Raw genomic sequence first — 13,561 nt, 5'->3', positions numbered from 1 at the left:
ATGAGGAGGCAGGAACTGATGAATGGGAGGGGGGGGGGGTTGAGTGGGTAGAGGGTTCAGCTCAGAGCCGCCACGGTGTCTCTTCCAACTAGCTGTCCAGGATGTGAGCAGGCGACCTGATTGGCCCGACAGGAAGTCCTGGCATCTGGGAACCGTGGAGGGAAAGAGGGCATGTGACCTCCACTCACCACCAGCTTTCCCAAATCTTGTTAGCACAGCTAGCTGGCTCCGGGGTCATTTCCCAGTTTCCCAAGGCTCCGAGGGAGATTAATTCTCCAGTGGGGCCGTCATCCAAGAGGACGGGTGACAGATTCACAGGCTGATCTGGCCTATTAGGCTCGGATAAGGAGCCAAAGCCCAGACCCCCGAGCACACCGACGCACATCACCTCTGATGAAATCAACCTGCATCACTGAATTCAGCCCATAACCAATACGCAAAACCACGAGTGAGATGGTATTAGTCCATTCAATCTATAATTACTCCACAGATAAAGATGCAATTATTCCTTCTCAAAAGTCTGCCAAGGAAACAGTATTTCACAAACCTGCAGAATGGAAAGGAATTAACTCATGTCACGAGATTAACCTCCACTTTTCTGTTTGTGGTGACTGCAGCCAAATGTTTTGGCAGGTTCCATCATATTGCCAGAAATTGCAAGAAAAATAAAGATTTAAACTGGAAGCATGTTACTGATTGACATTGCTGACTAAGCAATTCACAATTATTTCCCATTTTAAAGTGGCAGTAGGCAAAATATTTTTGGCATCATTGGGCAAAAAATCCATAATAACCTTTCAGCATATTGTAATTCAAGTGTTCTGAGAGAAAACTAAACTTCTGCACCTCCTCATGGCTCTGTTTTCAGGCTTCAAAAAATGTGTCTTCAAAAAGACTTTGACCAATCACAGGTCATTTCAGAGAGAGAGCATTCCTATTGGCTGTTCATTCAACGGAGGCAGCTGTCAATCACTCGCAAACTCCAATCAAACGGTCGCCTCAAATGTTTTCAGAAACATCTCGTAGTGTACTGCTTAGCTTTAAAATGAGAAAGTTTGCTCCAGCTGGTGGGCGGTGCTTGGTATTTCCTCAACTGTTCTCAACATGGCTGCCGGGTCACAAACTTTCTCATTTTACAGCTAAACAGTACCCTACGAGATGTTTCTGAAAACATTTGAGGCGAGAAATAGGCATTACAGTAACAGAATATTGATTCATATTTGATCAGCGCTGCCTAGTTTGACTGTTTGATCGGAGTTTGTGAGTGATTGACAGCTGCTCAGAGGCAGCAAGGCTCCAGCTCGGCTCTGATTGGTTGTTTTCCTCCGGTCTGTGAAATCTTCCAGATGCCATTAGGAGCCACGGAGGACACAGAGGCACATGATTTCTTTTCAGATTACCTGTCTCATGCACTACTATACTGTACTATAAAAATACCTTTTTTAATCATATTTGCTCCAATTCTACCCACAGCAGCTTTAACTGGATGAATATACTGTATATATTTTGTCTTATTCAGTCTTCATGTGTGCAAGTACAAGCATGCTCCTCCTAAAAAGAAGGAAATCTTCAGGGTGTCCTGGTGGCCAAAATGCACGTCATTACTCTCACCTGTCTACTGTTGAATAAAGGCAAAAACTCCTATCTTGAAAAGATTAATGATTCTGCTTCGATGATCACAATTTTTCCCCACACAACTTACACACACTGAAAAAGCTCCAGGTGTCGTCTCTTCATTATATAACCACTGACATCGTTGGTGTTCTACTTTTTGGTGTTCATGCTCACAGGTATTGACTTAACTCTGTGATTATTGGAATAACATGGATTTCCACTCTATCCACAGGAGGAAAACCATAGAGTAATATACTGCCGGTGGGTCGGCTGTGGCTCAGAGGGTAGAGCAGGTTGTCCACAGATCCCCGGCTGCTCCGGTCACATGTCGATGTGTCCTTGAGCAAGACACTTAACCCCAAATGCTCCCGAAGGCACAGCCATCGGTGTGTGAATGAGTATTTATATTAGATCCTGATGGGCAAAGTTGGCACCTTGCATGGCAGCCTCTGCAATCAGTGTATGAATGTGTGTGTGAATGGGTGAATGCTGACATGTAATGTAAAGCACTTTAAGTGGTTGGAAGACTAGAAAAGCACTGTATAAATGAAGTCCATTTACCATTTACCATATAAGAGGTGGACGTAGTCACCCATTGGTTGGTGGACTGACGCTTTGAAGCCTCGAGTTCGAACGCTGAATAAGACATTTTTTGGGCAACCAAAAAGGTTGTAATTAACTTTCATGAACTGAAAACATGCTGTGAAAGAGTTAAAGTTCTACGCCGAATACAACGCCGTGGTAGCGACCAGTCACAAGGTAGCCACGTCCTAAAGCATCCCCTGCTTTATGGTCTATTTGACTCTAAATGGGACCATAATTTACCAAATGAACATCATGCTGGATTGAAGAAGACTTGAAACTAGAGATTGAGACCATAAACTCATGTTTACAATGTTTACTGAGGTAATAAATCAAGTGAGAAGTAGGGTCATTTTTTCAACATGTTTAAATTTTGAAAATGAGTGTAGTTCCCCTTTAACAGGCATGTTGCTTTAGCAAAGCTTTTCTTCAAACTTCACAATAGCACTACTGGAGTATCAGCTGAACATGCTATTAACTGGCAATCAGTTTAAACCTCTTCAATCTAACCACTGAGTAGACTGCAGAGGGCCCAAAGAAAAATGGACTAACTGAATATTTAGAGCCCAGTTGCACCGTTGTGGTTCAATAATGATCGAGAGTCACTGGACTGGAAAACGAATTCAAAATCGAAGGCTATGAAGGAGAGTGGTTCCAACTCATACAACACTGTGGGGACATTGACTAAATGGAAGTTTTAATCATTTAATTCTGCTTCTTTTGGGGCCCAAAACTATTTCAGATGTTAATAATACATTTGGTGTCTGAATTATACTGTTATCTGTTAAAATAGCCGTTTTTGAAGGAAAGAAGAAAACATCAGTATAACAGGCCATAATGGAATGACACATAATAGAGCAAAGTTAATTTTCACCTTGCTTTACTCGCACAAGTTTCACAAGGAATTTCTCGCTTGAGCTGAAATATCTCAACTCTTAACTGACTGAATATGCAAAACGAAATGAACGAAAAGTTCGCCTCGCTCTTGGTGTGAATGCGCCATGAGAAGTGCTACGTTTTGTGTATCTTGAATTGCCATTAGACATGACTTGAAAAGCAACCCCAGAACCAAAACATTTAGAAGCCCAAAAACAACAAAGCCGGTCACTTTGATTATGCTTTTTAATTGATGAGATATATTTGAACAAGTCTGTCAATGCTACTTTGACCATGAGATCATGAAGGAGGGTATCAACAGAACGCCTGGCCAGAGTTCATTCATTATAGAAAATATAAAAACAATGAAAAGACAGTGATTCGAAACCGATATGAGCAGGACTTACAAAACAGTGGAGAAGACAACTTGGATCATCCATGTTTAAATATCAGTATGATTGTATGTGTGTGTGTGTGTGTGTTTCTGTCCGTGTGTATGCCAACTGCTTTATTCTTAAAGTGCATACAGTATGTGTCGTGTGTGTGTGAAGTCTCTTGTACTTCTGAGTATGTGTTTTAGGGTACGAACAAATTCAATAAATATAAAAAGTCAGACACATTTCATCCATAAAGAAACAGTTTGGTCGAAGAAGAGAGAGGGAAATGCAGACATGTCTGTCTAAATCAGGCATTTTTAGGGCCAGGTGTATACTGTGTGTTTTACATCATGTGTGTGACGCTGTCTAATACTGTTCATTAGTCCACAAACACACACAAACACCCACGGACAGCCTTGAACAGACAAGAGGCACAAAAACTGTTATCAGCATCCAAGAGACGCCTGGAGTCGCGGTACGTTCGCGTCCGGCAGGCTTGAGTTTAAGAGTCTCAATGGTCCGTTAGACTCCCATGTAGTTCCACACCTCCAATGTTGCCGCTCAACACGAGTTGTCCGTTTAACAGCGTCTCAGTTCTGGAGGTGAAGCCAGGTCTACGGCAGCAGCTCAGAGTTGCAGTCCCAGTCAAACTGTGGGGTTTTTCACGGTTGTCGTCGTCTGCTGCTGCTGCTGCTGCTGGAGGTATGTGGGCCGTTTGATGCGGGGTTTCCTGCGCTTGGGTTTGCTCTTGGCCTTCGTGAGCTGGACCACGAAAAAGGACAGGACGACCATCGCTCCCAGGAAGGCGAACACGGGGATGGTCTGGCCCACTTCTTGGTTGTAGCGACCGGGCATTATCCCTGAGGGGATGAGGTCACAGGTCACAGGTCACATGGGGCTGCCTCAGTAGCCACCTTTAACATCTTTATCCTGACACACTGCAGTGACTCCTTTCACTGCAAATTTACCCACTGCGGTACTAATAAAGGAATATCTTATATCTTATCTTATCTTATTTAAATAGCCTGCTATATTACTTAATACATACTGACACATATGAAATATGAAACATGTCATTTTATCGCTATGAGTTGTTGTAAAAAAGGATCTCTTAGTCTATTTAACTTCATGCTTGAGAGAAAATAGACCTTTCTGCTCTATGGATGAGATTGTCCTTTTATACATTCTCTCATTTAGGGGGGTTTCTGCAACTACGGTCACTTCTGACTCTCCCAAATAGAAAAAGAAAAATCAAACTCTATGAATTTTAATTTTAGCCATCAGAGTATGTGACACATATAAACAGGTACACAAGATTACATATAGTGGTTAGGATTTTAATCCATAACATGTTTATTTTTTATGGTTTTCATCACTTTTTCTTACTAAATGTCCTTACATTACAATAATGTTTATTTTATAATTTTGCTCTTATAATTTCTATAATATTTTTTAAGAAATTTAAATTAATTTTCATCATCATTGTGCATCATTGTAAATATTGATATAAAAACATTTTCTAAAAATAGTGGATTTCACTAGATTTGTTTGGCTTTGAATAAAACTTTTACTATGGTATTTGTTCAGTGTTACGTAAGGACTCAGAAATGTGAGACAGGTGCATTTAGATGAAAAAAAAATCATATCAATGATTTGTAAACAAAAAATCCTTTTAATATGGTGTAAAGTAATGATGTATATGGAACAATTCCATTTGAAATAATGTCATAATATAATTGAATTAGCTCATTTTACGTATCTCAACATTGAGACCACAGTTGAGGGACATGAAGACAAGTGGTGTTTGGACCCATAAGCACCCATAAGATGCTTCATTGATTTTATTAAATGATATTATTTAGTAATTATTTTTTATGTCAAGATGGGTAATAACAGTTTGTATATATTTATCAAGCATTGCACTGCAAATTTTAACATAAATCCTAAATTTTATTGCTGAGACTTATAATAACCATAATAATAACCAACCACTTGGATAATTAATGGTGTTAAATTAAAAAAACAAAAAATGAATGAGTGACAAATGTCCCCTTCTATGTCTTATATTAATACCAATTCTATTGCAAATGCTACTGTTAAGTTAAATTAACGGTTTCAAAACAATGTAGTCCATTGCTGTGTATAAAAGTCTTTAACAATTTTTTTTTTGCTTTAAAACTAATCCCAAGTCAGATTGCTTTTAGTAATAACTTTGAACCGAGTGTTACCTCCAGGGATGTCCCAGGCCCCACTCTCCCCAGGAGACAGAGGTCTGACCTGGGGACGGTAAGGCCTCACGTTTGGTAGAGCCACTTTGTCCAGATCCACTGAGAGAAGCTTCTGGTGCTTCCACAGGTTACTGAGAGCACGACACAGAGAGAGAAAGAAAGAAAGAAAGAGAGAAGGTGAGACAGAGTCTAACGTATGCGGTGTAATGTGTGCCTGCGTTGAGTCCGTCACAAAACCGAAGCTTTACGTCATGAGATTGATTTTACTTTGATTCCCTCTGTTGACGGGATGGAAAAAAAAGAAAGTTGCTGCAAGTAAAGGACTTTGGCCTGTAGTTTCACGGCAGTATGGGCCGGCAGAAAGACCAGTTCCAGTGTGCGCAAAGCCGGCAGTAATGGGACAGAAAAGGTGAGGCTGATCATAAATAATGCATGGGTTGCAGTTCTCCGGGTGATTTCAGCTACTGACATCACCTGGAGTTGCAGTACGTTCACGTCTGGAGTTTAAGAAGGTCTTGATGAATGAATTTGATTTGCTTTTACACTGATTCACTCTGCTGACAGGTTGGAAAAAAGACTGTTGCTGCCAGAAAAAAACAAAAAATTCCATTTTTGAACCCCACGACTGATTCAAAGTATTGTGCCACTGAAATATGTTGCTGGGAGACTCTACCTCTATGTAGTGCTGTGACTGAAGGAGAGGTTACTGTTAAAATGTTGACTATGGCAGAGTGCACAAACAAGATAACTCAGTGTAATCTCTTTCAGACATGTTGAGAAATATAATATAGCAGAGAAAGCTGCCGTGGTCAATCCAAGCATCACACACAGACATTCAAATTTCATCACCAGAAATCGAAGGAAAAAGACGTCACAACACGGAACACACCGTTTGATTGACAACTGATGTCTGAGAAATTATTATTTAGCATCACAAATGTAGATATGACTAAAAGGGAATGTTAAACTATTAAAGGATGGCTCCATTATTTGGGGTTTCCTTATGTATTCAAATCTGAATATTCAAATTTTGGTCAAAGTATGTATGTTTTAGCGTCAAAATCTTATTTTCCCAAGCCCTTCTGAAGCGTTTTCCTATGTGACCTGATGTACTGTAGGTTTCTGTATGTTTACGCTGTTACATGTACAGTATATTTACATCCTTATAGTCAGTGTATTAACATTACATACAGTAACTTATATTGCGGTCGGCACGCTCCCAGTTTGGAGAAGCACACAGAAGTAACGGCACGGAAGCTAAGCAATGTACTGCTGTGGACGCCACGTTAGTTCAGATCCGAAAGTCACACAATAACACAAACACACTAACTGATCAATGCAGCGGTAAAACCATCAACTCTTGTGTTCTGTGAGGTAAAAATACTGTTTTTGTGAATGGGGTCTGGTCTGCTGGCTTTGAAGACAGTGTACACTTAAATTGATGCTCCCATCCACAACCGCTTTACCTCGCCGTCAGACAGCCCTTTTTGACGGGGAACTGAAACAGTTATCTGTGCTCTCTTCAAAGCCACCAGACTCCATTCACAAAGACAATAATTTTACCTCCGAACCATTACTTTCAATTATTTCCAAACTTTGACTCAGCTAGGTCTAGCCTTCACATTATTCATAAACTTATTGATTAGCTTCGATTAGCTTACTTTAGTAACCTATGTCACTGCTTTTTTCAACGGCTGAGTGGGCGTTTCCACTTAAAAATTAAAGGAATAGACGTTCCCGCCCTTTAACTAATTAGTGTTTTGTCAGACCTACCTGGGTGCCGTCTCATTGAGTGGCTGTGGCTTCGCCCAAGACAGGTGGGGGCAAGCTGGTAGTGGGCGGGGCTTTGGGTCTCCCAGGTGAGCCTCTAGAACTTTGGAGTAGCGGTAGAGATGGTTGCCTGGAAGAATGGAAAGAATATATCTGAATCATTAGAATGATAATAGCACTCATTTGAAGCAGGGCTTAAAAGCTGCTTTGCACACAACACAACAAGGACAGAGAAATGTACACTTTTTCACCTTCCAGTCTCAGTGGCAGTGGGCGCTCTGTGCCTGTGGGTGGTGCTACCCTGCTGTGGGAGTGGCTGAGGCTGGGAGGGGTCATACTGTAGGAAGTGTACTGAAGGAGAGCGTCGAGCAGCCAGAAACAGTCTGTGATAATATTACAATATTAATATTAATATTGGCTCAGTTGTTGTAAATAAAAAGTGAAAAAGCATACACACACATTGGAACACACTGAGGAGGAGTTACCTTTCTGTCTGTGGCTGTCGTCTATACAGTTAGAATCACCGTAGAGAGCGATGCGACCTCCCCCGTCAGACGGCGTTTGGTATAGTCCGAGGATGGGAACTCCCTCCACCACTGCTGTCTCCTGCTTTAACACTTCCAGACCTGTTAAAAGAACACACACACGCACACACGCACACACACACAGTGTGGTGTTATATCTGAACTAAAGATTAAAAAGTTGCCTGTCAGCCTGCGTGGCTGCTGGCCAGCACTGCGCTACACTAAGCTCAGCTGGGTTCAATACTTTAAGAGGGACGCTGGTACCTTGGTCCTTTAGATTCTTGGCAATCACTATTCCGTCTTCTGGGAAACGGGCGATGCTGCAGCCTGAGGCATAGTACACTGAGAACGAGAGGGACTGTGTGAATAAAACAATACTAAAAGGTGACCAGAGGAGTAATGAAATCAGAAACTGAAGAGGGTGTGTTTGTGTTTGTGTGTGGGTGACTTACTGTCATGATCAGCCAAGGTGAAGTCTCCCTCGTACAGACCATCACTGAAAGCCATCCCCCACACTGAGATCAGGTCGTTCAGAGCCGGTACGTTAGCGCCCCCTGTGTCTGGCATCCACCACTGCCTGCAGGTTACATCAAGAAAACCATTTCTACAACCATTCATATACAAGACAAATATAAATCTACTAGGGCTGTCAATCGATTGAAATATTTTATCACGATTAATCGCAAATTAATCACACATTTTTTATCTGTTCAAAATGTACCTTAAAGGGAGATTTGTCAAGTATTTAATACTCTTATCAACATGGGAGTAGGCAAATGTGCTTGCTTTATGCAAATGTATGTATATTATATTTATTAATGGAAATCAATTGACAAATATTGTCCAGAAACCCTCACAGGTACTGCATTTAGCGTGAAAAATATGCTCAAATCATAACAATGCAAACTGCAGCTCAACAGGCAACAACAGCTGTCAGTGTGTCAGTGTGCTGACTTGACTATGACTTGCCCCAAATCTGCATGTGATTATCATAAAGTGGGCATGTCTGTAAAGGGGAGATTCATGGGTACCCATAGAACCCATTTTCATTCACATATCTTGAGGTCAGAGGTCAAGGACTCCTTTGACCCCTTCTCGACAAGCTAGTATGATACAGTTGGTACCAATGGATTCCTTAGGTTTTTCTAGTTCCATATGATGCCAGTATCTTCACTCTAGCTTTAAAACTGAGCCCATTACAACCTTTAAAATCGCAAGTTGCAGTAAATGCATTAGAGAAATTAGTGGCGTTAAAACAAATTTGCATTAATGCGTTATCACATTCACTTTGACAGCCCTAATATAAATCTACATAAGAAATCACCCACTGCTGCAAATTAGAAGACAGAACTGAGCATTGCTTTCAGTTTGACATCCGCCGCATACAGAGGATTGATTAAGGAAAATAAAGCAGGAAATATAGGAATAAAACACACGGTTGCAGGTTTTAAGGGATAACAATGGCAACTTTAAAAAGGACCAATCTGTAATATATTCACTGTAATAAATCGTAAATTGACCACGATATGTCACCAGAGATGGTTTTCTCCGGGTTCTCCGGCTTCCTCTCACAGTCCAAAGACATGCAGGTTAGGTTAGTTGTTGACTCTAAATTGCCCGTAGGTGTGAATGTGAGCGTGAATTGTTGTCTGTCTCTATGTGTCTGCCCTGTGATAGTCTGGCGACCTGTCCAGGGTGTACCCCGCCTTCGCCCAATGTCAGCTGGGATCGGCTCCAGCCCCCCCGCGCCCCAGAAGTGGTTACGGATAATGGATTGATGGATGGATGGATGTCACCAGAGATTAAGGAAACATGCTAAATTGAAATACTGGCTTCTCCGACAAAAACGCTTCAGCCAGTATGTTCTCCTTTGAAATTTCCATCCCGGTCTGGACAATCTGTTTTTGATTTTAGTGGTGTGATCCCGTCCACTGCCCATTTCAACACCCCGCTGCCACATAGGAAACCAATTGGCATGCAAACACGGCCTTCTGCAGCCATGGAAGCAAGGTAACGAACCGGATCAACAGAGATAATGTTAACGTTAGATTCTACCTGACCTGAAAAGCAATCGGCACATCTCTCTGTGGTCCGTGTGCAGCTGGGTTAACAAGGCAGAGAGTATTTGAGACACACAGCCGGTGAAGTGATTCTGACTACTGCTGGCCAGAGGTTAACGCCGTGATGCTAACACACGCTAACTGCTATCAGTCACACTTTCGGAGCAGAAGGGCTTCGGCTCCAACGTTTTGAATTTGGACTGCTGTTACCCATTTTAAATCACTAGCTGTCAGTGCTACATGTTGTAAATCATAAGAGAACAATAAGGAATACAAACATTACAAAAGCAGTACATTCATGAAGTGAAAAAATCTGAGTTCCTAATTCAGTTCTCTGTCTCGGGGTCCAGAAAAGGCAGCAGTGAATGAACAAATCGGAAATGAGCCGTCGCCATTCAATTAAAACTGAATTACTCAGCATAATATTTTGAAGCCCTAAAGACTATATTTAACTCTTTTAATCCTCTGGATATTGTGCAACAGCTTGGGAAGGATATGAATGGAGCAGCAAGGAGTCGTGAGTAATTTCTAGCTCTGCATGAGGAGCTCTGAATCTGAGGAGTCGTGATATATTATATCTATTACAGAGCGAGGACGCAACACTGCAGAGAGGGAGTCGGACAGAAACTGTGATACAGCAGGCTGTTAACTACACAATGCGCTTTATCCTGCTATCATTATGACATGATGAAGCTGCTGGTGAAAGCTGGAGCTTCTGAGGTAATAGCGGTTTAATCATCGAACCGTCTCGTAATGGAGGGAGAGGACACATAGATCATTTTAAAGAAATAGATACAGGGAGCTTCCCAGACAAGAGCAATCACAGTCAGAGAGGACTTTAGAGCACTTGTGCACAACAATACTGTTCCTATAACTCATTGATCACAAAACACTCTGCATTACTTATTGGATTTCTGGAATTGCTGAGCTGCAATTTAGTTTTTTTGATCAGAGTGAGAACGGTTTTATACTTCTGCAGGGATGTGGAGAATCCCCTTTTACAAATATTATGGCTGTACCGAATGTCGTCTTTTTTTTTTTACATTTGAAGCTTCTATTGAGGTTTTCGAAATGAAGCTTTGAATGTCATCACCCTAAAAAAAGTCAAATAAAAAATCCTCGAACAAATTCCTCAATTTGAATAAATTGATGTGATTCATTGGATTAAATGAGTTATTCTTTTTTCATTAAATCAACTTTCTTTAATGAATAAGCGTGCCTCCCTTTGTGTGCGTTAAGCGCGAGAGCAGAACATTGAAATGTTTTTGAAAGGCTAAACACCAACAAATATGGACTGATGCACAATTAGTCCGATAAAAACATGTTGTGGATTTTGGAAATGATTACATCTATCTTTTTTCAATAGATTTTGACTTTTGGAATTTAAAACGCTCTGGAGTTATTGAAAACAGGTATATATATTTTAGGGCTGTCAAAGTTAATGCGATAACGCGTTAACACAAATTTGTTTTAATGCCACTAATTTCTTTAACACATTAACGTAACTTGCGTTAATTTTTAGGTTGTAGTGGACTCAGTTTTTTATGTCGGCTGTACTCTTTGCAGTTTGATCAAATGAATCTTGTCGGCCAAGACAAAGGCGACGTGAGGGGACGCAACAGTCGGCCTTCATCGCCGCTAGTTCTGTGATTCTCGCCAGTGGGTGAAAGCCAACCCCAGATTCACTCTTGTTTTGGAACAAGATTTTTCTGCTTGGCATTCACCTCGCTATGTTTGCATTTTTTCTGCCTTTTCCTCTTGGATGCTGGTGCTTACAATCTGGCACCTGATTGCTATGTTTTTATGAGGTTGACAGCCAGAAACGCCACACATTCGAGTGGGTCATAAGGGACGCTTGAGAGGGATTATTTATGTATGAGACTATACGTTGTTTTTTTTTTTTTTTAGGAAAATCCTACTCATGTTCCTTTAACATTAGCCAGTGTTATTGCTGTGCTATCAATAATCAGAAGTAGTAAAGTGTCAAAGTCAAGGTGAATACCTGGTGTTTTCGTCGTAGAACTTGACCTTCCTCATGACCGAGGTGTTGTACCAGTCACTGAAGACGATGAGCGACAGGCCGTTGTCGATGTCTCTCCTCAGCTTGGTGATCTCTTCAGGAAAATACTCCTCCTCGCTGTCCACCATCAGCAACGTGCCTGCAGAGACACAACAGCAAACAGCCCATTAGCTTGTTATCTTTGAATCAACCACAAGCAAACTGAGAAAAAGAAAGCTTCATAAAGTGCCTGGAGCTGCTTCAATTGGAAATCCTCTGATTCTGTTGTGTGTGATTTTGTGTGCTCTTACCATACTGGCTGGCATCAAAGCAGGTGATGGGTGCTCCGAGCACCTCAACAAAGTATCCCATACTCCTCAGGTGCTGGTACATGTCTCTGAAGTTAGTGTGGATGTGGTCTCCATTCCTGGAAACATAAAATAATCAATAATATTTCAGTTGGTAAAGGTCAAAACATGTAATGTGTCCTGAGAACTAAAGCAAACACGCACACGCACACGCACACACACACACACACACACACACACACACACACACACACACACACACACACACACACACACACACACACACACACACACACACACACACACACACACGCACGCACGCACGCACCAGTCTAGTGGGTCGTTCTTCATGCGGAGGTTGTCTCGGGGGAAGTAGCCGGGCGGGTAGCGCAGGTTGTGGTACTGGTCCCACAGCACCCTCTTACTGCGCGGGGGAGTTGGCACAATCTTCACCTTGATGGGCAGCTTGACTGTGGAGGTCAGCTCACCGCCCACCTCAGACTGCAAGGGGTCAAAGGTCAAGAAGATGACCAGGTTATAACTAAAGAAGAGTATTTAATTACACAAGATAGATACTCTAGAAGTCTAGAACAGTGTTTCCAAATTTTTTTTCCTGGTGACTCACTTATTAAAAATGACAAACCATCAAGACCCAATTCACAATAGGCCTTATCTATAAATTGTGAGAAATGTAATGCGTAAATGAACGTTCCTGACCATTTTTACTGCAATTTACACAACACCTTATAGTATCTTGATTAAGTAAACCAGCCATCAGGAAAAAACATACTTTTATTCAGCACCTTTCTAAAGGCTCTGTAGATGTATCATTTGTTTTTAAATATTCGTCTACATAAAAATGTTATCAATAAGACCTTTAAGTAAAGACATTTGGAACATGATGAGTCGGCTGTTGACGAAGGGGTACTTGACCTCATCGTCTGATAGCGATGTGGTTTGGGAAGCGCTGCTCTAGAAAAAGTGAAAGCTGCTTAGAAGACAGAGCTCAGGTGTTGCTGCGGTGACTCACATCATTCTCCGCAGGCGACGCCACTGTGACCATAATATGACCTTGAGCGATCCCTTCCCACGATGCCGCTTTCTTGGCCACGGAGATGGACACGGCCAGGTAGCCGGCCCACGGCCACAGCACGGGTGAATAGGAGACCGCCACGTCGATGTGGTCGCCGTTCTGAGGGAGGTAGGGCTGCCAGATGGGCTGA

The 13,561-nt window shown here is 41.8% G+C and overlaps 1 protein-coding gene across 1 annotated transcript in view; it reads right to left on the bottom strand.

Moving 5' to 3' along the window:
* Positions 1–3,300: 3,300 nt before the first annotated feature.
* Positions 3,301–13,561, bottom strand: part of mbtps1 (membrane-bound transcription factor peptidase, site 1) — a 32,585-nt gene continuing 22,324 nt past the window's right edge. The window contains exons 13-23 of the mRNA XM_037767464.1: positions 13,369–13,557; positions 12,667–12,839; positions 12,342–12,457; positions 12,034–12,190; positions 8,424–8,548; positions 8,236–8,313; positions 7,933–8,073; positions 7,699–7,830; positions 7,451–7,577; positions 5,678–5,808; positions 3,301–4,309 (exon numbers count right to left, since the gene is read on the bottom strand). Coding sequence (XP_037623392.1) covers positions 4,095–4,309; positions 5,678–5,808; positions 7,451–7,577; positions 7,699–7,830; positions 7,933–8,073; positions 8,236–8,313; positions 8,424–8,548; positions 12,034–12,190; positions 12,342–12,457; positions 12,667–12,839; positions 13,369–13,557 — 1,584 coding nt within the window. The 3' untranslated portion in view covers positions 3,301–4,094. The remainder of the gene's footprint in view (positions 4,310–5,677; positions 5,809–7,450; positions 7,578–7,698; positions 7,831–7,932; positions 8,074–8,235; positions 8,314–8,423; positions 8,549–12,033; positions 12,191–12,341; positions 12,458–12,666; positions 12,840–13,368; positions 13,558–13,561) is intronic.

Source organism: Sebastes umbrosus, chromosome 4 (assembly GCF_015220745.1).
Source record: "Sebastes umbrosus isolate fSebUmb1 chromosome 4, fSebUmb1.pri, whole genome shotgun sequence".
NCBI lineage: Eukaryota > Metazoa > Chordata > Actinopteri > Perciformes > Sebastidae > Sebastes > Sebastes umbrosus.
Note: the sequence above shows the minus strand (reverse complement) of the source record. Positions and strands in the feature narration are given on the sequence as shown.